At 60.8% G+C, this 22,658-nt stretch overlaps 2 protein-coding genes across 4 annotated transcripts; both read left to right on the top strand.

Annotated features, from left to right (window-relative positions):
* Positions 1–4,368: 4,368 nt before the first annotated feature.
* On the top strand, positions 4,369–17,192 carry MMP25 (matrix metallopeptidase 25). The gene is made up of 10 exons (XM_047087597.1): positions 4,369–4,976; positions 5,381–5,513; positions 6,918–7,062; positions 7,141–7,433; positions 12,256–12,432; positions 12,525–12,609; positions 12,760–12,842; positions 13,646–13,798; positions 13,887–14,144; positions 14,293–17,192. Exons 1-10 carry the CDS (start codon positions 4,887–4,889, stop codon positions 14,562–14,564), a joined length of 1,689 nt encoding a protein of 562 aa, XP_046943553.1. The 5' UTR covers positions 4,369–4,886; the 3' UTR covers positions 14,565–17,192.
* On the top strand, positions 15,884–21,880 carry IL32 (interleukin 32). Of its 3 annotated transcripts, XM_047087598.1 has the most exons (8): positions 15,884–15,972; positions 18,824–18,866; positions 19,736–19,972; positions 20,115–20,153; positions 20,300–20,356; positions 20,763–20,792; positions 20,953–21,015; positions 21,399–21,880. In XM_047087598.1, exons 2-8 carry the CDS (start codon positions 18,852–18,854, stop codon positions 21,714–21,716), a joined length of 759 nt encoding a protein of 252 aa, XP_046943554.1. In that variant the 5' UTR covers positions 15,884–15,972; positions 18,824–18,851; the 3' UTR covers positions 21,717–21,880. The 3 variants fall into 3 exon arrangements, with proteins under 3 accessions (XP_046943554.1, XP_046943555.1, XP_046943556.1); XM_047087599.1 differs by lacking the exon at positions 19,736–19,972; XM_047087600.1 differs by lacking the exons at positions 15,884–15,972; positions 19,736–19,972 and adding an exon at positions 18,419–18,708.
* The last annotated feature ends 778 nt before the right edge of the window (positions 21,881–22,658 follow it).

Genomic DNA, 22,658 nt, shown 5'->3' with positions numbered 1-22,658 from the left:
AAGTCGTGAATGGAGGTTGACGGGAACGTAAGGGTGGACGGAATGAGGGCCAAAGCAGGAGAATGGGCCTGTTGGGAAGGGCGTCGTGGGAGGTGGTTGATCTCTTTTACCAGATCGTATTCTGGGGACGGGGACGGACACTGTGTCTGACGAGGGGATGTTTCTTCTACCTAATAATGCAAAGCAGAAGCCATCGAGGCGTGTGGGAACACAGAGCCAGCGCAGTGTGGAGGGGACGCGGGAGCGCGGGTGGGGACAAATTCTAGGCGCCTCCCCCACCCCAGCGACGACCCCCGGGGCTTTGGCCTGGAGAACTTCCATACGAGGGGCCCCTCCTACCTTGCTCCCCGACATCAGTCGAAGCCACCCCGGGGAGGGAAGGACTCACAACGATCTGTTAGGCCCGTGTTGTCCTGGCGAACGTCCGAAAAACACTCGAATGGGGATGCAGTGCCCAGGAGGGGGCCAGGGTTAAACAAGAGTGGGTTACACAGACCCCCTGCTGCCTGGGAAACGCGAGGGGACAGCTCTGAGCACGGAGTCTCTTTCCCGAGGCTGACTCCCGAAGAGCCTCGGGAGATGCTGGGTGCTGTTGTCTCTTGCTCTGTCCCCGTCGACCGCTCTCCACTGGCCAACAAGGGCCGCTTGCTCCGCGGATGGCACTTCCAAAGCGAACGGACGACATCCTGTTTGGAAGGCCGCCGCTCCGATCAAAGAAGGTCCAAACAAATCAGTTCCGTGGGCTGAACTGCGAGCCGTTTCTCCAGCTGTGAAGGAAGCCTTGCACAGTGGCCCCTCTGTTTTGGTTTCTACTGACGCATAGGCAGGAGGGCAGCGGAAGCCCGATCCAAGCGGGGGCTCCGTCCTGGGGAAACCCCTGCGGGAGTCGAGGGGTGCATTAAACAAAATGGGACATGCTGGTGCCCGTCAGAAGAGCCGCCTTCCAGGTGGGGAAGGTGACCGCGGTCAACAAGCAGTTACCCCCGTGCGCTCTCTGAAAGCGGCCACCGGGGGCCACGAAACGGGCCGAGTCCGCACACCGTCCTCTCGTGGCCTCGAAGGCCCCAAATGCCGGTGGGAGCCGTTCTGTCTGGCAGCAAGAGGCCGAGGGTACGGATGGCCGGGTGGCAGACTCCCGGTGGGAAGGTCCCCTGCGTGCATGCCAGGGTCACACCGATGCTGGGAATCCTGGAGGCTACAGATGGGTCCTGCCGGGAAGGCACTGTGACTCTGGACCGGGCTCTGCTGACCCAGTGCCGGATGCAAACGCTCAGAGGGCTCAGGAGAGAGAAGGGTGCACAGCCAAGCGTCATTTCTGCGGACCAAGGACCGCCGTTTACAGCCCATGATGTCCAACAAGGGGCAGAGAGCTATCCTCCTCCGAGACTAGTCTGATAGAGACTTGGAACAGGCGATGAAAACATCGGTTGTCTAAAACAGGGGGCTCTAGGGGCACCCGGGCAGCTCAGCCCGTGAACGCGTCCGACTTCGGCTCAGGCCATGATCTCACAGTTCTGGAGTTCGAGGCCCGCCTCGGGCTCTGCTGTCGGCACAGAGCCCCCTTCGGATCCTCTGTCCCCCTCTCTCTGTCTTCTCTGCCCCTCCCCCGCTTGTGATGTCTCTCTCAAAAATAAACATTAAAGAAATAAAATAAAACAAAAGGGGGGGATATAAAGGCTGGAAGGGCCGGCTCACACACACCATGGGTAAAGGAGTGTCCTCTCTGGGTAGATTTCTCTGGTTTTCTCCTGCACCTGGGGAAGGGGGTGGGGAAGGTGCTAGTGTCCCCACAACACGTCACCTGCTGTTTTGTTTCTCCCTGGTGCAGCCGTCATAAGACCGGGTGCCTAAAACAGCAAGGGCTCCTAAACAAGAAACCGCAATTGTGTTTCTCACTCGGTGTCGGAATTCCGAGGGGCCTGACGGCAGGATGCGCCTGTACCGCATCTGACGACAGTAAAGGCAGGCGCACTGCCTGTGCTAACATGAGCCCCCCGGTTCTGCACCTGTGTCACCTTGCTCACCCTACGGGGACGGCGGTGGACCCAGGGGAAGCACTTGCCAGGCCAGTACTGCTGCCTGCAGTGTAGACCAGCCTGATGTTCCTTCCAAAGGCGGAAGCGATTGGGTCTAAATGGAGAAAAGGAACACTAGCAGCCACGGGCAAAGTCATGAACACAGGAGTTAGGTCCTAAGGGAAACCTAGGATCACACGAAGGCCTCAAAAGAGCTTCAGAGCAAGATGATGTCGTCTCTTGGCTCGATCCCGCCAGACGCCACGTGTTTGCTGAGATCACCCCAGCTTTTGCGCCCTGACAAGTGACAAGATCGAACGGAAGGCCTGCAGACCTCAGCGGCCTCACCATGAGACGTTTTCATGCGATACAATGATCGACCGGGATGATTACTAATGACTTCCTGGGACATTAGTAATGTGCCAGTTCCTGGGCTGTATTATCATTTTGCTGCAAGGGACCCCGTGGCCAGAGACCAGGGGGTGGGGTGTGAAATAATAGAAGAAAATCACATATTTTGGAGGACCCTCCCAGACCTCACCTGATGTACGTATCACTTTATGGCTCTTTATCTCTCTCCTTTGTCATATCTTTTACTATGTAATAAACTGGTAAGCTTGTTTCTCTGAGTTCTGTGAGCTGTTCTGGCAAATAGTTGAATTGGGGTGGAGAGGGGCTCATGGGAACCTACAATTCGTAGCCAAGGTGGCAGAAATTGTGGGTAACCTGGGGACCTGCTATTTATGGCTGGCAACCGAAGTGGGGTGGGGGGAGCCTAGAGGGACTGAGCCCTTACCCTGTGGGGTCTGGGATGACTCCAGGGAGTGTCAGAATTGAACTGAGGGGCGTCTGGGTGGCCCAGTCGGTTAAGCGTCTGACTCTTAGTTTCAGCTGAGGTCATGATCTCAGGCTTCAGTTCAGCTGGCGATTTGAGGCCGGAGTTGAGTCGGGCTCTGTGCTGATGGTGCAGAGCCTGCTTGGGATTCTCTCTCTCCTTCTCTCTCTGCTCCTCCCCTGCTCACATGTCTTGTCTCTCTCTTTCAAACTAAATACATAAACTTTAAAAAATTGAGTTGAAAGGCAGTACACTCAGCTCGTGTGCCAAATAACCGCTTGATGTGGGGAAAACACACACATCTGGTGTCAGAATTGTTGCTGGGGTGCCCGGGGGGCTCTGTGGGTTGAGCATCCAAATTCAGCTCAGGTCGTGATCTCACGGTTTGTGGGTTCAAGCCCCGCGTCGGGCTCTGTGCTGACAGCTCAGAGCCTGGAGCCTGCTTCGGATTCTGTGTCTCCCTCTCTCTCTGTTCCTCCCCCACTTGCACTCTGTCTCTCTTTGTCTCTCAAAAATAAATAAACATTAAAAAAAGAAGTGTTGTGAGTGCCGCAGTTTGAGAGTAAAGGAGAAACTCGGGAGGAGGAGTGCAGGGTTTTGTGGGATTTGCCACGGACTGCATGCATTGTGTTGGTCCCCCCTCCCCAAGTGGTGTGTCCAGTCCTAATCCCCAGGACCTCAGACGGTGACAGTTTTTAGAGGCAGGGACGTTACCCAGGTGACGAAGGTAAAGGGAGGCCGTCAGGGTGGCCCGTGCCCTCACAGAGGAGATGTGGGCACACAGAGGCAGCGGGGCTGCGCGGGCACAGAGGGCGCGCCAGGGCCACCTTTGCAAGCCCAGGAGAGGGACGGAAACGGCAGGAGGAAGCCACCTGGCCGCCACCTGGGTCTCGGCCCTGCAGCCTCCGGAACTGTGTGGACAAATACATGTCCGCTGTCTCCGGCACCCGGCGTGTGGTGTTTGATGAGCGCAGCCGGGATCTCACTGTTTGAGTTTGCGTCTCCAGCTCGCTAATCCTGCTCATTATTTATTTTGTCTAAAACACGTGGGGCCCGGTCGCTGCACGGCTCCAGAGACAGAGCCTTGGCCCTCGCGCGCCCCTCGCCCCTCTCGGGGAGCCCCCCCCCCCGCCCATTTCTCCCTGGGCTTCCCCGGGAAGGGGTGAGGCGTGGCCCTGCGGGTCCCCGAGCCTCTGCGGGATCCGCCCCTCCCCCCCGGCCCCTCCCGGGTCCTAGGCGCCCGAGCCTCCGCACGGGCCCCCGGATCCTAAACGTCTGGCACCTGCGGCGAGGGTGGCGCGGCCCGCGGACGCCGAGACCCCCGCAGCCCGCGTGGCGGGGGGACCAGCGCCCCCGGGCGCCCGCGGAGCAGGGGCGCGTCCCAGCCCTCCGCCGCGGGGGGGGGGGGCCTCCGGGCAGGGCGGGAGGGGGAGGGGCGCCGCGGAGCCGCCCCTCCCCCCCCACCCCCTCGGGCCCGGCCTCGGCGTGCGGAGAAAGGAGAAACGAGCCGTGCCCGGGAGAGTCCCAGCGGAGCCGGCTTCTGGGAAGAGAAACTTGCGGCCGGGGGAGGCACGGGGGGCGCTCGGCACGGGCTCCTCGCCGCCACCCCCACCCGCGCCGCCCGCGCTCTCGGAAGCGCCCGGAGGAGGGTCTCGGGGTCCGGCTGGTCGCTGCCCGCGGGCCGTCCGAAGACTGGGCTCATCCGGTGCGACAGCCCTGCCCCGCCCGGGGGGAGGGGCCGGGCCGGCCCGGGACCCAGAGGCCGCCGCCGCGCACCCGGAGAGGCTGCACCGCCGCCCCTCCCGTCCCCTCTCCGGCCTCCCGGGACCCGCGGCGACCCCAGCCCCCCCTCCACCCCCGGGCCCTCCTCTGGACGCCTCCGGGTCCCCCGCGTCGGGCCTCCCTGGGTCCCGGCGCCCCGTCCTCCCGCCCACCGCTCCCACCTCGCGCAGGGCTCCCCGGGCCTCTCCCGGCCCCCGACCCCCTGCCCCGGGTCCCCGGAGCCGCCGCGGTCGGGCCCCCCGAGCCCCGCGGACATGCTCGGGCTGCTCGCGCTGCTGCTCCCGCTGCTGCCGCCGCCCGCGCGCGCCCAGGAGCCCTCCGCGCAGGACGTGAGCCTGGGAGTGGTGAGCGCGGGGGTCTGCGCGCCCCTGGGGAGTGCGGGGGGTGGGGGTGGGGGTAGGAGGGCGCCTGGGTCCTGAGGAGGAGGCCGGGGGCTGATTCCAAGTCAGAGCGCCGGGGGATGGGGTCTGGGGACCCAGATTCTCGGACCCATGAGGTTTGGGGCTGGGATTTGAAGATCTATAAAGGGCTTGGGGCGGGGAGGTGGAGACCAGGACCGATGGATCTAGGCAGAGCCCAGGGCTGGAGAGGCCGGACTCTGAGAGGGACAGCAGGCAGTGGCCGGGGCTGGGACCCCTGGGCTCCGGATGCCTGGGTGGCTGGCGAGGGGTGGGGCTCCCAGGATGGAGACGGGGAGGGGGAGTCTCTCGCACTCTTCCCCCTTCACCTGTTCCTTCCTGCGGCCTAGGACTGGCTGACCCGCTTCGGCTACCTGCCACCACCCCACCCTGCCCAAGCACAGCTGCAGAGCCCTGCGAAGCTGAGGGATGCTATCAAGGTCATGCAGAGGTTTGCCGGGCTGCCTGAGACAGGCCTCCTGGGTAGGTAGACCACCCCCCCCACCCCGTCCCCGCCCTGCCCCTGCACCCAGCGGTTTCTAAACCTCCCCACACACCTGAATCCCGGGAGCTATGAAAATGCTGATTCCCCGGGACCAACCCAGGAGGTTCTCAGGCATTTCTTTTTAGTAAATAGTTACTAAGAGTCTCTAATGTGTAAGGCCGTTTCTGGCTCTACTGGTACAGTGATGGACAAAGCAGAAAAGGTCCCTGCTCTCATCCCTCTAGAGAAGAGAGACAGACGGATCAAGACTCGAAATAGGCCAGGTCATTTCAGATGGTGATTCGTGTTTTGAAGAGAATAAAATGCTGGTCAGGGAAGATCCCTCTGAAAGGGGTCATGAGTTGAAGGGAGCTCATATGAGACAAAGAACCCAGGGGACACAAATAAGAGGCGCCAGCCATGGGAAGATGGAGAAGAGTCCCAGGCAAGTGCAAAGGCCCTGTGGTAGCCACAAGGTGGTGTGCCTGTAATGAGAGGAGGATTGAAAAGCTAAGCAAGAGCCTGACTGGGGGATGGGGGGGGGTGTGATGCTTGAAAGAAGTTTGGGTTTGATTACAAGCATGATAAGCTACCACCAGAGGATTTGAAGGAGGGAGACAACTGGACTGAATTTACAGTTGTAAGCTTCCTCTGGTTGCTGATGGAGAATGGAGACCAGGAAGGAGGGAGCTGAATTCAAGGTGCATGTTTTGGAGGTAGAGCCGAGAGGCTCGTCTCTTGGGTAAAATGGGGAAGAAGGGAACCGAGGGCGCGCTGGCCGGCCACAGGAGGAGATAGGACCTCTGTGTGCCCTGTTCCCCGCCGAGTGGTGTCTGCATCTGTACGTGCTCGATTACCCTTTGTCACATGACCAGTGGTCAGCTTTGACCTTCACTTGAAGACGAGGGGACAGCTGGGAAGGGAGCCGAGCTAGGACAGGGGATTCCAGGCAGGTCTAACCTGGGAGACCAGAGACCCAGCCCGCCTGGGTCTCTGATGCGGTGAGGCCTGGGGACCTAGGGTGTCGGGTGTGGCAACCGCCTAGGGGGCTCCAGCCTCAGACGAGTCCACACGGCACCCCATGGCTCCTTTCTGCCGCATCCGATCACCAGGGCTCAGGGAAGCAGGACCCCAGACCCCAGATCCGAGCACCGCATGGAGGCAGCAGTCCGTCCAGGGCCCGGTGAAGGCTGGGGCACTGTCCTGAAGAGCTGTGTTGCCCTTTGGGACGAGCTGGCTTCCGGAACCGGGCAGCCTGCGTGCAAATCCAAGCGGCGGCGGGGCCCTCTTGGGCCCGCGGTTCAGCCTCTCTGAGCCTGTTGGTCCGTGGAGAAGCGGCTGGGTCCGTGACTAGAGCCGGTTGTCCTCCTGCTAATCCCCTTGCCCCGCAACCCCTCCCACAGACCCGGTGACCATGGCCACCATGCACAGGCCCCGCTGCTCCCTGCCTGATGTGCTGGGGGCGGCAGAGCTGGTGAGACGTCGTCGCCGGCGCCGGCGCTACGCCCTGAGCGGCAGCGTGTGGAAGAAGCGAACGCTGACGTGGAGGTAGGAGACGGTGTCCTCCCCGCCCTGGCCCGCCACCTGCCGGGCCCAGCCTCCAAGGGCTGCCTTCTGTCTCCCCAGGGTGCACTCCTTCCCCCAGAGCTCGGCCCTGAGCCAGGACATGGTGAGGACCCTCATGCACCACGCCTTGACCACCTGGGGCGTCGAGTCAGGCCTCAAATTCCAGGAGGTGGGCTTTCAGAACCCGACGGAGCCCGACATCGTCATTGACTTTGCCCGGGCGTACCACCAGGACAGTTACCCCTTCGACGGGCAGGGAGGGACCCTAGCCCACGCCTTCTTCCCCGGGGAACACTCCATCTCTGGGGACACGCACTTCGACGACGAGGAGATCTGGACTTATGGGTCAAAAGGTACGACCTTCCGAGACGTCCTCTCCCCGAGTCTGTCTGTCCCTATGAAATCACGCGTGTCGATGGACGCTGTGTCCGTTGGGTTTCTCTAGAGCGACGGAAGCAGTAAGTAGGATGCTTGTGTGTGCGCGCGCGTGTGTGTAAGTGATTTATTTTATTTTTTTTAATTTTTTTTTTCAACGTTTTTATTTATTTTGGGGACAGAGAGAGACAGAGCATGAACGGGGGAGGGGCAGAGAGAGAGGGAGACACAGAATCGGAAACAGGCTCCAGGTTCCGAGCCATCCGCCCAGAGCCTGACGCGGGGCTTGAACTCACGGACCGCGAGATCGTGACCTGGCTGAAGTTGGATGCTTAACCGACTGCGCCACCCAGGCGCCCCTAAGTGATTTATTTTAAACAACTGGCTCGTAGGATGGGGGAGGCTGGCGAGCCTAAATCTGTAGGGCAGTCCTGCAGGCTGGAAATTCAAGTGAGAGTTGATGTTGCAATCCTGAGTCCGATGTCTGCAGGCCAGGCCGGCTCGCCTGAAACCCAGGCAGGCTTTCTGTGTTGCAGTCTGGAGGCAGAATTCCCTTCTGGCCCTGGGAAGCCTCAGGTTTGCTCTTAAGGCCCTCGACTGATCAGACCAGGCCCGCCCACCGTGGAACACTGTCTACTTTACTCGTAGTCAACGGATCGTAGATGCAGAGCCCATCTACACCATACCCCAAACAGCCACACCTGGCCTCGTGCTCGGCTCAACAACTGGGCGCCACAGGCTGGCTCAGCGGACACACAAAATCGCCCATCACAGAGGCCTCTCGGGTGTCCGGCGCCAAGCTGGAGCTGAGGACCGAGAGATGGGAAAGCAGCCGTGCGCAGCAGCTGAGTCAGAAGGGTAACCGGCAGTTGCTACACACGGTGATGCGGCTGCGGAAAATCATAGCAGAGGAAGTCCCGGAGGACCACGGCCTCGAGCGGAGGCCCGCCCAGAACCTTTGACGGACGGGGCTTCCTAGAAGGGGTGACTTTGTTTATTCCACACACGTGTACCGCGTGCCGACTAGCCCACCAGGTCCCGCTGTCCCCGAGCGCGTGGGGGTGCGGGGAGGGCGCAGAGGACAACGCGCAAGCCAGTGAGCTGGCTGACACAGGGTAGCCAGGGCTAGTGGCACAGGGGTGGGGGTGGGGGAGGGCTGTTTAGTCGGATGGGCAGGGACTGGGATATCACTGGATCCCGGCGGCAGAGGGGACGGACAGGAACGGGTCTTGTTCATGGCCGTGGGAGGTGCCGCAGGAGGAAGAGCCGACCCTTGGAGGGCAGGGTGACTTCACCTTGGCCTCGGGTTTGCACTGCGTGCGGGCCCTTCCGTGCAGGCGGTGCATTAGCGGTTGAGTGTCTTGCTTTAGAACTTGGACTTCTCTGGCTTAGGTCAGGTTCCCCAGAAGCGGAGCTCGCGTTGAAAAGTCTCGTGCAAGCAGTTTCGCAGGGTATGTTCTCGGGGGAAAGGGAAGTAAGAGAGGGCTGGGGAAAGAGGCTTAGCCAGGACGTGGTCTCAGCCGAGAGGAGCTTGAGCTCAGGAGCATGAGTAGCTCACAGGGTCGGTCCTGCCTGGGGGCTAGGGTTCCAGCTCTTCCAGTCTTAGCAATCCGCCACTGGCTGCGAGCTTCCTGTGGCCTGGAGGCTGGCCAGAAGGGACAGCCATCTTCTGGGGAGGGGGGCAGCCAGGGGATGGGCGCACAGGCTCCGTAGGGTTTGGGCGGGGTGCCCACAGCATGCACAGACCTGAGGCTGTGTCACGCAGCATTTAAGCATGCCGGCTTGAAGCGGAACTCAGGTGAGGGCTCCTCTGCTTGCCACGCATGTAAGTTTCTTGACCTCGATGTGCTCAGTTTCCTCGTCTGAGAAATGGGAGTTACAACAGTACCTGCTGGCAGGGTGGGCTTGCGGATCTAATAAGTAATTGACCTACGGCTGTCAGCACAGGGCCGGCCGGAAGTAACGCTCTGTTCATTGCCAGCTGCTATGAGCTGGGCCTCATGGCAGATTAGAGTCAGTGGTACTCGGGGGGTGGCTAAGGCTCCAGGAGGAAAGTGTAGAACGTGAGGGTCAAGTATGGAGCTGTGGAGAGCCCCACAGTTAAGGGGAGGGTAGAGGGGAGGAGGGGTCAAAGGAAATGGAGAAAGAACGGGCCCACAGGTGACCAAGAACTAGAGCAAAGAAGGAAGTGGTCAGCAGTGGGCAGGGCAGCAGGCCAGTCCAGTAAGTTACATGGGCCTAGATCTGATCGTCTGGGGACAAAGGGACCTCGGTTGCCTGCAGCCTTGGCAGGTGGGGGAGGAGTCCCGACCACACTGAAGTCAGACATGAGAGGGGTTGAGGAAGTGAACTCTGAGTTTACACCACTGACCACAGAACTTGCTAGGGAAGGAGAGGGGTGTGGATGGGGGCAGATACAGATACGGAGAGGTACTGAGGTGATTTGGGATGAGGGTCTTGAGCACTTAGTGATGCTGGATGAGTCAACAGAAAGAAAGAGGTGTGGGATGGATGGATGGATGGATGGATGGATGGATGGATGGATGGAAGGATGGATGGAAGGATGGATGGACGGATGGATGGAAGGATGGATGGACGGATGGATGGACACATGGATGGATGGATGGATGAATGGATGGGTAGATGAGTGGATAGATGAATGGTTGGATGGATGGATGGATGGATGGATAGATGGACAGATAGACAGATGGATGGATGGACAGATGGATGGATGGATGGACGGATGGGATGGATGGATGGATGGATGGATGGATGGATGGATGGACACATGGATGGACACATGGATGGATGGATGGATGGATGAATGGATGGATGGATAGATGGATGGGATGGATGGATGGATGGATGGATGGACGGACGGACAGGTGAATGGATGGACAGATGGACGGATGGATGGACGGACGGATGGGATGGATGGATGGATGGATGGATGGATGGATGGATGGATGGACGGATGAATGGACAGATGGATGGATGCATGCATGCATGGACAGATGGGCGGATGGATGGATGGATGGATGAACGGATGGATGGATGGATGGATGGAAGGATGGATGGACAGACATACACAGGGATGCAGGGATGGATGGATGGGTTCTTGTCCTACAGGAGGTGAGCGAAGCAGGGGCCTCACATAGGGCAGGGCAGGAGATAGGAGGTGAGCACGGGGGAGATACAGCTGTCTGCCCGGGTGCACAGGAAGTTACAGATTACATCGGCCGGCGTGTCTTGATGAAATAGGAAACACATCTGACCTACTTGTCCTCTTAAGAGTTAAGGCTGGAGCTGGGGAGCAGCTTGAGGGGCTGTGGGCTTGGAATTGAGGCTAGTGGACAGCTCAGGGAACTACCTGGTGAGGTCTAGAGCAGGACTGGGAGGAGGTATCGATGACCCTCGGAGAGCGGCCACCGGGAGTCTTGTGGACTGGGGCTGAGGCTGCGGTTGTGCAATTCCCCCAGCCGCACGGGAGGGGGGGTGGTGAAGGGTGCAATGATGGGTGTGGCCAAAGCGGGAGGCGAAGCAGGGAAGGAGGGGGAAAGAGATCCACTTGTGGTAAACACCCAACTTCCTCCAGTTTCTCAGAAAAGGGACTCAGTGCAGTAAGAAAACCCACAGTCCACACGGAGACCTGTCAGTACGGATGCATTTGGACCAAGGTCAGGTGAAGTCGCTGCTGAAAGGCACTAATTGGCCGTACTGTCATTTAACCTGGCCGCCCCGTGCCTCAGTTTCCCACCCGTAAAATGAGGCTGGAAGGAAGAGGTTTATGAGACGTAAATGACGGCCCGTGTCACCCCTCGCTCACCCCTTCCCGCTCACATTCTCGTCCAGCAGCCTTGAGGGGCTGAGAGAAATTTGCTTGCCGACTCACCGGGTCACTTCCGCCTTCAACACTGCTGACCCTGGTTAGGGATTTCCACGTGGCACATCGACGTCTGGGCAGCTGCTCGCCTCTCTCGCTGTCTCGCTCCCTCGGCCTCTCGGGGCTGGAGGAGGGGCCGGCGGGCAGCCGCTGGGTCGATGAGGAGCTGGGGTTCGGCCAGCAGCCGGCAGTGGACACAGGCTGCCTCCTGGCGCCCAGGCTGGGTCCCCGAGGACGAGGCTGTGGTCGGAGAGGGTGGGAACGAGGCCGGCCGCCAGGGCCGAGAGAGCCTGCCTGAGGAGCTGTCTGAAGCTGGGGGGGGGGGGAGGCTCCCGGAAAGGTGGATGGGGGTGTGGGCACTAGAGGGGCGTGCATGGGAGGAGGGAGCGGAGCTCCATGAGCGTGGGAGAGGGGCGACCGTCTTGGGAGCCCCGGGCCGAGGAGACTGAGCGACATTCCTTGCGGGTGGGGCCGTCTGGCCCCAGACGGCAGCCCGAAAGAGGGAGACTCCAAGGCTGGGGCTTCCCCCGGAGTCCCGCGTGCACCCCCAGAGTGTTTCCGAGTGCACGGGCTTCCTTTCCTGGGGGCCAGGACTACGGCAGGAAGGCCACCCCTTCCTCTGTCCGGGCCATCTCCTCCCGCCCCTTCCCTGACCCGTTCTGCGGGTCTCCGGTCCTGTCCCCAAGTGTCCAGAACTGCCAGACCAGGCTACTAGAAAAAAAACCTCCCGGGTAAGTGAGCGCACCCAGGAGGGACGGTGACTCGGGGAGGGGTCTGGGTGTGGCCGTGTCTGGACGGTCTCCCGCTGTCCAGCTGTCCCTCTGCCAGCAGGCCCCCCTCCGGGGGCTCCCTGGCCGCCGCCTTTTCTGGCGTGGGGGGAAGGGTAGAGCTCGAGGCCAGTCTCCCTCCTTCCCCAGATGGTGAGGGGACGGACCTGTTTGCTGTGGCTGTTCATGAGTTTGGCCACGCCTTGGGCCTGGGCCACTCCTCGGCACCCGACTCAATCATGAGGCCCTTTTACCAGGGCCCGGTGGGCGACCCCCACAAGTACCGCCTGTCCCAGGACGACCGGGAAGGCCTACAGCAGCTCTATGGTACAGGGGCTGGGGACCGGGGACGGTGGCTTGCCCTGTGGCCTCATCAGCAGAGTCGGGGGACTCATGCCTCTCCGGCTCTCTCTCCACAGGGAAGGTGCCCCAGACCCCTTACGATAAGCCCACAAGGAAACCCTTGGCTCCTCCTCCCCCACCCCCTGCCCTGCCCCCAGACAGGTGAGTGAGGGGGGTGACCTCCCTACCTCGGCGTGGTTCTTGGTGAGGTGGGCTTGGTAAGAGTCCCTACCTCCCGGGGCTCTTCTCAAGGGTAAGTGAAGACACTAGGAGCCCCGACCCCTCTCCGCTCACCTCTCCTTTCCATTGTAGCCCCTCTCTCCCCACCCCTGACCGATGCGAAGGCAATTTTGATGCTATCGCTAACATCCGTGGTGAAACCTTTTTCTTCAAAGGTGAGTCATCTTAGATCTCCCCTGACGCCATGTAGTTGGCGACCTACCCCCTTAGGATGACCCACCAGTCCTGTGGGGTTTCCCGGGACACGGGACTCTCAGTGCTGACCAAAAAAAAAAAAAAAAAAAAAAAAAAAAAAAAAAAAGGAAAGCCCTGGGGGTGCCTGGGTGGCTCATCCTGTTCCTTTAAGTGTCTGACTCTCGGTTTGGGCTCAGGCCACGATCTCATGGTTGGTGAGTTCAAGCCCCACATGGGGCTCTGTGCCCCTGGTTGGGAGCCTGGAGCCCGCCTGCTTAGGATCCTCTCTCTGTCTCCTCTCTTCTTCCCTCCCCAGCTTGCTCTCTGTCTCTCTGTCTCTGTCTCTCTCTCTCTCTCTCTCAAATAAATAAATAAACTTAAAAAAAAAAAAGAACTTAAAAAAAAAGGAAAGTCCTGGGAGAGCTGGTCACTCCAGAACCCCTGCACCCGTGAAATCCCGATGGACTTCCTCGCCCAGCCGCCAGAGGGAGTCCCAGCACCCACTCTGAGCGAGAAGACTTTTTTTTTTTTAAATAAAGGAGCGCTTCTTCTTCTTTTTTTTTTTTAATGTTTATTTATTTTTGAGAGAGCGAGGGAGCGAGCAGGGGAGGGGCAGAGAGAGGGGGAGACACAGAATCCGAAGCAGGCGCCTCGGTGAGAGCGTAGAGCCCGCCTCGATCCCGCGAGCCCTGAGATCATGACCTGAGTCCCCCAGGCACCCCCTGGAGGGAGAAGACTCTGGTCATCTCGGGCCCCCGTGGCCACCCCTCCCGCCCCCCCACAGGCCCCTGGTTCTGGCGCGTTCAACCCTCGGGACAGCTGGTGTCGCCCCGGCCCGCCAGGCTCCACCGCTTCTGGGAGGGGCTGCCCGCCGGGGTGAAGGTCATCCAGGCCGCCTACGCCCGGCCCCGGGACGGCGGCATCCTCCTCTTCAGCGGTGAGCGGGCGCCGGGCCGCGGGCGGGGTGGCGCCGGGAGCGGGGTGGGGGGCGCCCCTGCTCACCTGCCGCCCCCCGCGCCCCCCAGGCCCCCAGTTCTGGGTGTTCCAGGAGCGGCAGCTAGAGGGCGCCCCGCGGCCGCTCACGGAGCTGGGGCTGCCGGCCGGAGAGCAGGTGGACGCCGTGTTCTCGTGGCCGCTCAACGGGAAGACCTACCTGATCCGGGGCGGGCGCTACTGGCGGTACGACGAGGCGGCCGCGCGCCCGGACCCCGGCTACCCCCGCGACCTGAGTCTTTGGGAAGGGGCGCCTCCCGCCCCCGACGATGTCACCGTCAGCAACGCAGGTGGGAGAGGGCGCGGGGAGGGGCTGGGGGCCCCGGGGACGGGGAGAGGGGCCCTCCTGGGGGTTTCGGGGAGCCCTCAGGAGGGACGCGGCGCGGCGGGAGGGGCAGCCTGGACCGGCCCCCGAAGTGTCTCCTCCCTGCCCCGCAGGTGACACCTACTTCTTCAAGGGCGCCCACTACTGGCGCTTTCCCAAGGGCAGCGTCAAGGCGGAGTCCGACTCCCCCCAACCCATGGGCCCCAAGTGGCTGGACTGCCCGGCCCCCAGCGCCCACCCACGCGCCCCCAGGCCCCCCAAAGCCACCCGGGAGCCCGGAGCCTGCGATTGTCAGTGCGAGATCAATGAGGCCTCAGGGCGGCCGTCGCTGTCCTTCCTGCTGTCCCTTCTACCCCCGCTGGTGGGGGGCGTCGCCTCCAGCTGAGGGGGCCGGTCCCGGGGCGGGGCTCATGCGGGTGGAGCTTCGCCCTGGGGGCGCGGACAAATGGCTAGCCCTGAGACTGGACGGGCCATGTGCTCACCCTCGCCGTTCCAGCACCCCCCTCACCCCCCCCAGCCCCACCCCCACCGTTGCCCTGGCTGCGCCGCGCGCTGCCGCTACCGGAAGCTCTTTTTCCCGGAAGAGCTGGTGCTTCTCAGCAGCCTGTGACTATAGCCCTGGCCCCACCTGGCAACAGCGGTTCCTCATAGCGGCTCCTGGCTGTTTGGGGCTTTAGAGGACTGGACTGATTGGGGCAACTGAACCCCAGCCCCTCTCTCCACCTGCTGCTCCGAATTTCCCAGAAGAGTCCCACTGTCCTGCTTCTGCAACGTCCCAGGCAATGCCACGTGGATGGGGACCCCAGATCCAGCCCTCAAGTTACCCCTGAGCACGAGTGTCCCATATCCTGGGTGACATCAGTGGCCGCCCAGACGACCCTCCACAACCGAGGCCCCTGTGGACCTCCTTTCTGGTCACCATCTTGGACCCAGAACAGTCCCGCTTCAACAGAACACCCTCCAATCCCTAAAAATCCGCTCAGTCCCTCCACACTGGAGTGTGTACCGCTTCCCTCAGGGAGAACTCTTGGGTTTTCCGCGGCTCAGGGCTGTGAAGACGGTGGACTGAGTTCCCTCTCCATCCAGGGGTCACTGCTTCCTCAGCACCCCTGGGTGATGAGTGGGAGGGCCACCTCATTCACCTCCCACTCCTCCCCGAATTCAGGCCCTACATCAGTGCCTCTGGAACTGCACTTCTGGAATCTTCCACATCAGAATCACCTAGGGAGCTTAAAAATGCGGATCCCATGCCCTCACCCTGAATCACTTGGGGGCTGGGGCCAGGAGTCTGCACTCGAGTGAGCTTGGGGGAGCAGCCCTGATGGGCGAGGGGGCCGGGACAACAGCTGTCATCTCTGTCTTGTGGTTTTTCTGTGTCTCTGAAGTGTTCTCCCTCCCAGGGACCAACCTGAGCACATTCTCTGCAGAATCAGGTTGATGGCCTTGCTCGAGTAGGATCTATCCCCTTTGGGTGGAGCCGCTTAGGGGCCACTTCCTGGGTTGCCGTCCGCCCACAGTGCTGCCTGGGGCTGAGGCTGCGGGCTGCTGTCCCAGCGTGCAGGGCCCTCGGTCAGGACAAGCTGACCAGTCGGAGGGCAACGGCCAGGTGTCTTCAGCCAACCCGTGACCTGAGCATTCCAAGCCACCAGAAAACCCGAAACCCGGGCCTCTGTCAGGATCCTATACGGAGGAGGAAACTTATATTTTAAAAGCTTATGAGCCCCACACAGGAGGACAGTGAAAGTGACCGGAGAGAAAGCCCTTCACTTCTCCCGAGCACAGATGGATCCGGGGTGAGTTTGGTGGCAGGAGCTTGACAGACCTGAATTGCTCTGTCCTGTAGAAGAACTTGGGATTCAGAGTTGACAGGCAGTGGGGTGACAGACGGAAAGGGAATGAGTGGGAGGAGGGAACAGAGAGAAACTCAAAAGTCGGCTAGGGGGCCTCAGAGGAGGGCCATCCAAAGTGAAATCTGGGGCTTCTTTTAGTGCTACACGGAGGCTTCTTCTGCAGCCTTTAAAAATATATTAAGGGTGCCTGGCTGGTTCCGTTGGTGGGGAGCCTGAGGGTCTTGCTGTCAGGGTTGTGAGTTCCAGCCCCACGATGAGTGTAGATATTACTTAGAAGTAAATCTTCGGGGGAAAGAAAGATATATATATGTATACACACACACACATATTCTTAAGTATACTACAGAAAAATGCCAGGTCAAATTGATCACTTTTATCGTTAAAATGGTCCCGTAATCAAAATGTAAAATATTTGGGCTTCAAAGGACACCATTAAAAAAATGAAAAGACCGCCCACAAAACGGGAGAAAATATTTGCAAAGGACATATCTGATGAGAGGCTCGTATCCAGAATATATAAAATACTCTGACAGCTTAATGAGCAGAAGGTAAATGACCCAATTTAAAAACGGGCAAAGGATCAGAATGCACATCCCTCCAAGGACAACGTACAAGTGGCCGACAAGCCCACGGAAAGATGCTCGACGTCACTAGTCATAAGGGGAATGAAAATCAAAACCACACAGGGATACTGTTTCACGCCCGCCAGGGCGGCTAGAATCAAAAACATCATAGTCGGCGTGGGCGAGGATGTGGAGAAACGGCCCATCACGCGCTGCTTCTGGGGACAGAAAAGGGCGCGGTAACTTTGGAAACTCGTCTGGTGGTTCCTCAAAAAGTGGAAAACCTAGTCAGTTACCATAGGAGCCAACAGTTCCCCTCCTAGGTGTGAACCCAAGAGACCTAAAACCAGACATCCGTGCTAAGTGCAAAAGGCGGCCACTAAAGGTCACGCAGCGTGACCATCTCTATGTGATTCCGTGTATAAGAAACATCCAGACCAGGGAACTCCAGAGACAGGGAGCAGATGCGTGGCTGTCTGGGCGGGGCTTTGGGATGGGGGGGGGGCGCTGGCTCGCCTTTCTGAGGCGACGAAAATGTTCTGAAATTGGTTGTGACGGGTGCACGGTTCTGTGCGTTGAATTATACGCTTCAGTGGGGGAGTTGCGTGTGAGTTGTTTCTCGCCAAAGCTGTATAGAAAATGGTGCAGCCTGCCGAGACGCAAAATGCTTGCTGACGGTGATCTGCGAGACCGTCACGGAGGGGCCAAGCGTCTCGTGGGGTCAGGGGGCCGTGCTTCCCGAGAAAGAAGCCCAGGACCGTTACCTGCAGCCGCCACCTTTTCTGTCCCCGCCTGGAATTTAAAGATGGCTCAGGGAAGGGTCTGGACTCCGAGGTGTGCACGGGGCGTTTCAGACCGTTGATGGGCTCCTAAGGGGCCAGGAGACGCCTGCTGGGGTCTAGTCAATGCAAGTGAGGCTTGCGCCAAGGAAATCTGCTTTACAGTTCTGTCCTTCCGGGGGCCCCTCGGGAGCCCAGGTCCTCGTGTTCAAGTCCTAATCCCCAGGACCTCAGGCGGTGACCTTATTTGGAGATAGGATCTTTGTAGAGGGAATCAAGGTAATGAGGTCATTGGATGGGCCCCAATCCGGTGAGACTGGTGTCCCTATAAAAATGGGAAGTTAGCGGACAGACGCGCGTGCCAGGAGAATGACATGAGCACGAAGAGGCCATCCACAGGCCTGGGAGAGAGGCTGGAACAGACCCTTCCCCCACGGCCCTCGAAGCCGCCACCCTGACCACCCTGCCGAGGCCTCGATCGGTTTCGCGGCCCCAGGCACCGGGCAGCCCCAGTGTGGAGGGTAGACACGGCTGTGGTGAAGCGGGGGGACTCTGGGCCAGAGTAGGGCGAGCCGAACTGGGGGGGACCCCAGAACTGCACAGGGCCGGCCGGGACATGGTGCCCCTCGGCCCCAGGAGGGCTCGGGATAGTCTGGCCTGCTGACCCTAGGCCCTCAGCTCCTCCTGAGGGCTTCACCCTGTCCCGTGGCAGACAGCCATCACCTCCAGCCTCCCCTGCAGGGGCCCATGGGGCAGTCTGCTCAGCTCCCCTCCCCACCCCTCCCGGTGGGCCCACCTTAGGGATCTTGCCAGCCCTGCTCTGCCTTGGGCCTGGAGGTGCTTGGAACATTCTCTGGACTTTGGAGCCGGGGTATGCTCCGTTCCAAGTGACCTAGTCAGCATTCCCCAGTAGCTTACTTGACCTTCAACAGGATGACTTCATTTTCCAGAACCTGGGAGTGCCCCGATCTGCTTTCACCAGTCTGGACTTTTCCTCTGTCTTTCCCTGTCTCGGGCCGGTAAGGTTGAGAAAGAGGCTTGTTCCTGGGCTCTGAAGTTCCCCACCCCAGCTCAGAGAGTGGAGGCGGCACAGCCAGAGGCCCTGCCCACACCCTCCCAGGCGGTCTCCCTGTCCTTGCTTCTGTCTCCGTGTGCCACACACGTGCGTACACACAAACACACACACACACACACACACACACACACACACAGCCTCACATCCTGCCTCCAAGCCAGGCTCCACCCACCCCCAGCCTCTCCCTCCTCCCTCCTCCCTCCTCCCTCTTAAATCAGAGGCTCTCTCTGGAGCAGAAGCATAGGCCGGGAGAATCTGTGAGGTGACCTGGCAGCCTGGGGAGGAGGCTGCAGCCAAAGCGACTTCCAGTGGGGGGTGGGCTGGCGGGGAGGCCGCTTCCCTGAACCCTCTAACTCACACCTGTTCCTCCCCGCCAGGCCACAGCCCCCAGAGCCCTGAGCCACCATGTGGTCCTCCAAGGTGAGTGAGAGCAATTGGAGGGGTGGGGGGGGGGGCCAGATTCCACTTCCCCGCTGTGCGTCCCCCTCTCCCGCTCGCGCTGGCCCCCAGACCCCCTGATCTCTCCACGTGCACCTGGCTCTGTCCCATTCTCCTAGGCCAATGGGGGAGTCTACTGGGGAAGCAGGGGGTCAGAGGCATGTGACCCGTGCACTCCACAGGGCCCCAGGCTCATAACCACCCCCGGCTTACTTTGTTGAATGCTCTCTCACTGCCTGAAATTCTGAATAATTATTGACAGACAGCCTCACCGTTTCATTTTGCTGTGAGTCATTCACTTTATAGAGTGGGTCCCGATTGTGGGGCCAGATTTCCGGTCTGGGGGCAAACTACGGGGAGAGGGTCTGCGTGTGTGTCTGCTAAGGATACTGAGGAACGCTGTGTATGAGGGCAAGGGGGTGACTCCAGGAGCTGGACCCGATGCGTTGGTGGCACAGGTGGGGCACGGAGGGTCTATAGGGCCAGAGGCGCCCATCCCGGTAGACCCGATCCCGATACCCCGGAAACCGGGGGGCGGGGAGGTCGTGCTTTCCTGCCAAGCTTAAAAATTCCTCCCTGCCTGGGCCTGCCGCCCAGGACCTTGGTGTCTGTTCCTCCCTTTTGGGGTGTCCGGTCACCTCCCCCACCCCCGTTGTGAGGTTGGCCCTGCGGGATTTGTCACAGTGGACTCTGGAATGACCCCAGGCTCGGTGGCCACGCCCAGTTTGGGAGCCCGAGTTGGAGAGCAAATTGTTCCCTGCGGCCAGCGCCCCCGATTGGGGTGACAGGCTGGTGCCATCAGGGACTCAAGAAACGTGGAGACAGGTGCCTCACAACAGATATTTGCCCAGAGCCGTGGACGTTCCGCGTGTGGCAGGGACTGCCCAGTGACCAGGGAGCCGGCACCAGGTTTGGTGGAGACCCGTGATGCCGTGTCCGGGCTGCCCTGCGCTTCTGTGGGGCAAGCCGAGGGTCCGGGCAGGGGAGGTGGGTCTGCAGAGCCAGCTGTCAAGAGCTGCGTACCTGTGACCGCCTTCGAGAGCACCGCCCCCGCCAGCCCGCCCGTCAGCCGGGACGGAGAGGGACAGGTATTTGGTAACACAGTGGATCGTGAGCACTCTGGGGCAATGCTCACCCATGCGTGTGGTGAGGGTGTGTGTGTGTGTGTGTACAGCAAGTGTGGGGGGTGGCAAGGTCACACGTGTCTGAGTATCACTGTCACCCCCACAGGTGAGCAGAAATCCTATTGAGTTTATGAGGCACCAAATGGTAAGAAGCTCTTCCCAGTGTGTGTCTGGGGGAGAAAGGGGGACCTGGGTCCTGCTGTGTGGAGCTGAGAACGTTCTGGGCCACCCAGGGGCCCCTGAGGGGGAACGACGAGGCCTCTCTCACTTCCGCCTCTCCCCTCTGCGCAGCACCAGCTGGTGGACATCTTCTGTGACAGGACCCAACACCAATCCCGAGGAGCACTGGTGGGTCGCCGCGCCCCCCACTCCCACGCGCTCTACAGTTGGGGTCGGGTGGGTGGTTTCACAGTGACCACGATGACGGTGAGGGTGATGGAGATGCTACCTCGGGTCTGCTCACTCCTTACACCTGGGCACCTCCTGGCACACTCTCCTAGTTCACACCCGTGTGCAGGTGAGGGCACAGGGGAGAAATGCAGAGGCCCAGGGAGGCTTAGGGAGGTGATCAAGTCACTGCGCATATTGACGACAGAGCAGGGACGCCAGATACCTGGTCCCCAGGCCCCTGGGCTGGACCCAGTGATGGGGGCCTGGGGAGCAGAGAACAGGTGGGGACTTGGGGGAGAAGACTGCGGGCGGGAGAGGCTGGGAGGATTTTAAGCCAAGTGACATCCCCCCCCCCCCCCCGCAGCAACAGAGGCTCAGGCTGGGAGAGGTGGAGGTGAGTCCCCCCCCCCGCCCCCACCAAAGCTCGGTCCCCAGGGCTACAGCCAGGTTATCCTTATCGGGTCCGGGCTCCTGGCTCCCTTGACACTCCCCTGGACGCATGGAGGCCACAGACAGGAGCAGATCTGGAGCTCCGAACCGTCCCCTCTCCCCAGGAGGGCTTCAACGAGATCATGCTGGAAGCCGTGGACCTTCACCATCATCAGAACAACGACGAGGTGAGTGTGAGACGCCCATCGCAGCCCTGCTTGCTTTTCCTTCCCCCCCTGTTCTGTCTTGACTTGGTCACGTGTGTGCACAGTGCCCCCCGCCCCCCGGCCAAGCTGAGGGTGGAGGGGTGCCTCCGCGTATGAGGGGCCGCGCGGGCCGGAGCCGGGCTCAGACGCCCGTCCGCGAGCACCACGCTGCTCCCTGCGGGTGGGGAGGCACGGAGGGGCCGAGCCCCTGGATGGAGTCTTCTCGAGTGTGGAGCTGTCGGCGGGAGAGCCGGGCTTCTGGCTCCCAGACCCTCACACGGGTGGGGAGGCCTCCGCCGGGGCCAGGACCTGGGCCGCGTCCTCCAGGTGGGACCCCGACCCGAACGGCACCCCCACCCTCGCAGGAATCCAGTCCGTTACTTCCCGAAGTGCGGCAGGAGCTACGTTCCAGAGTCTTGAGGTCCTCCATCCTCGAGCTGGAAGAGAAGGAGCACCCCGTGGTCCAGAAGACGGAGGAGAGCTTTTGTGACCGAGCCCTGAGGTCGTTCCGAAGGCTGCTCTACCAACTGCAGCTCAAGTGGCAGGCCGCACTGGCGTGGCTGAGGGAGAAGGTGGCCGCCGGCTTTCAGGCCTTCTGCAACGCGGTGGAGGCCATCTGCAGCGCCTTTAACAGTTTCTGCACCTCAGTGGCTCAGGTGTTCAGGAGCGCCGTCCAGGCCTAGCCCAGCCCTCTCCGGCCGCTTTCCTTGTCCGGGTCCGGCCCGTCGCTCTGGCTGTGGCGTCCTAGTAAGAGTTGGCTGCGGGCCCCCCGGGGGCTCAGTCGGTTGAGCGTCCGCCTTCCGCTCAGGTTAGGATCTCACGGTTCATGGGCATGAGCCCCGAGCCCCGAGCCCCGCGTCCGGCTCTGTGCTGACAGCTCGGAGCCTGGAGCCTGCTTCGGAATCTGTGACTCCCCGCCTCTCTCTGTCCCCTCCCCAGCTCCTGCTCTGTCTCTGTCTCTCAAAAAATAAATAAACGTTAAAAAAAAAAAAAAGTTGGTTGAATTAAACTGAGTGCCTGTTGGACGGGAGGCAGGAGCCCCCAGTGGCTGGGGAGGGGGCAGGACCCCAGGGAGGGGGGGGGGTTCCACCTGACCTCTATAATCTGTACATGGACACGGGTGACAACTGGCCTGTGGAAAGGGCTGGAAGTTTCCTGGCCTGCGCGTTGCCTGACGCTGGGGCAGCAGGGAGCTCAGGCCTGAGGCACATTTGCCCCTTGGCTTGTTCTTCTGACCTGGGTCTTCATCCTTCACCAGGCCATGGAAACTCCTTGGCTTTGAGGTTGGGGCAGAGGCGGGGGAGGGAGGAGTAGGGAGGGGGAGGAGGGTTCACCCCTACCTGGACCAGAGAGAAGGGCAGCCTGGGGCGGGACGGGACTCAGATCTCTGGCTCAGGCCTCCCGGGGGGCCTGCAAATGCAGAAACTGGGGAGGGGGTGGGGGAGGGGAGCCAGGAGCAAGGCCAGGGCAGGGAGGGGGTCGGCCCAGCTCACCATTTTTTGAGGCCACTTCCTTGAAGCTCCCCCCTCCCCCACTGACATCCTGCTTCCCGCAGCTGCACACAGATTTTTGCATTGGGGTGTCTAGCCGTAAACAGCAGCTGCCGAGATAGAGCTGGGGGGGGC

The sequence above is a fragment of the Lynx rufus genome, unplaced genomic scaffold (assembly GCF_022079265.1).
Source record: "Lynx rufus isolate CCGP_SWC_20201006 ecotype Redwood Valley unplaced genomic scaffold, mLynRuf1.p SCAF_23, whole genome shotgun sequence".
Classification (NCBI taxonomy): domain Eukaryota; kingdom Metazoa; phylum Chordata; class Mammalia; order Carnivora; family Felidae; genus Lynx; species Lynx rufus.
This window is presented reverse-complemented; position numbering and strand designations above follow the sequence as displayed.

Coding starts and splice junctions, on each gene's coding strand:
- MMP25 (XM_047087597.1), top strand. CDS start 4,887: ATGCTCGGGCTGCTCGCGCTGCTGCTCCCGCTGCTGCCGCCGCCCGCG. Junction 12,433..12,524: donor AGGCCTACAGCAGCTCTATG/GTACAGGGGCTG, acceptor CTCTCTCCACAG/GGAAGGTGCCCCAGACCCCT. Junction 12,610..12,759: donor CCTGCCCTGCCCCCAGACAG/GTGAGTGAGGGG, acceptor TTTCCATTGTAG/CCCCTCTCTCCCCACCCCTG.
- IL32 (XM_047087598.1), top strand. Junction 20,154..20,299: donor AGTTTATGAGGCACCAAATG/GTAAGAAGCTCT, acceptor CCCTCTGCGCAG/CACCAGCTGGTGGACATCTT. Junction 20,793..20,952: donor TCAGGCTGGGAGAGGTGGAG/GTGAGTCCCCCC, acceptor CCCTCTCCCCAG/GAGGGCTTCAACGAGATCAT.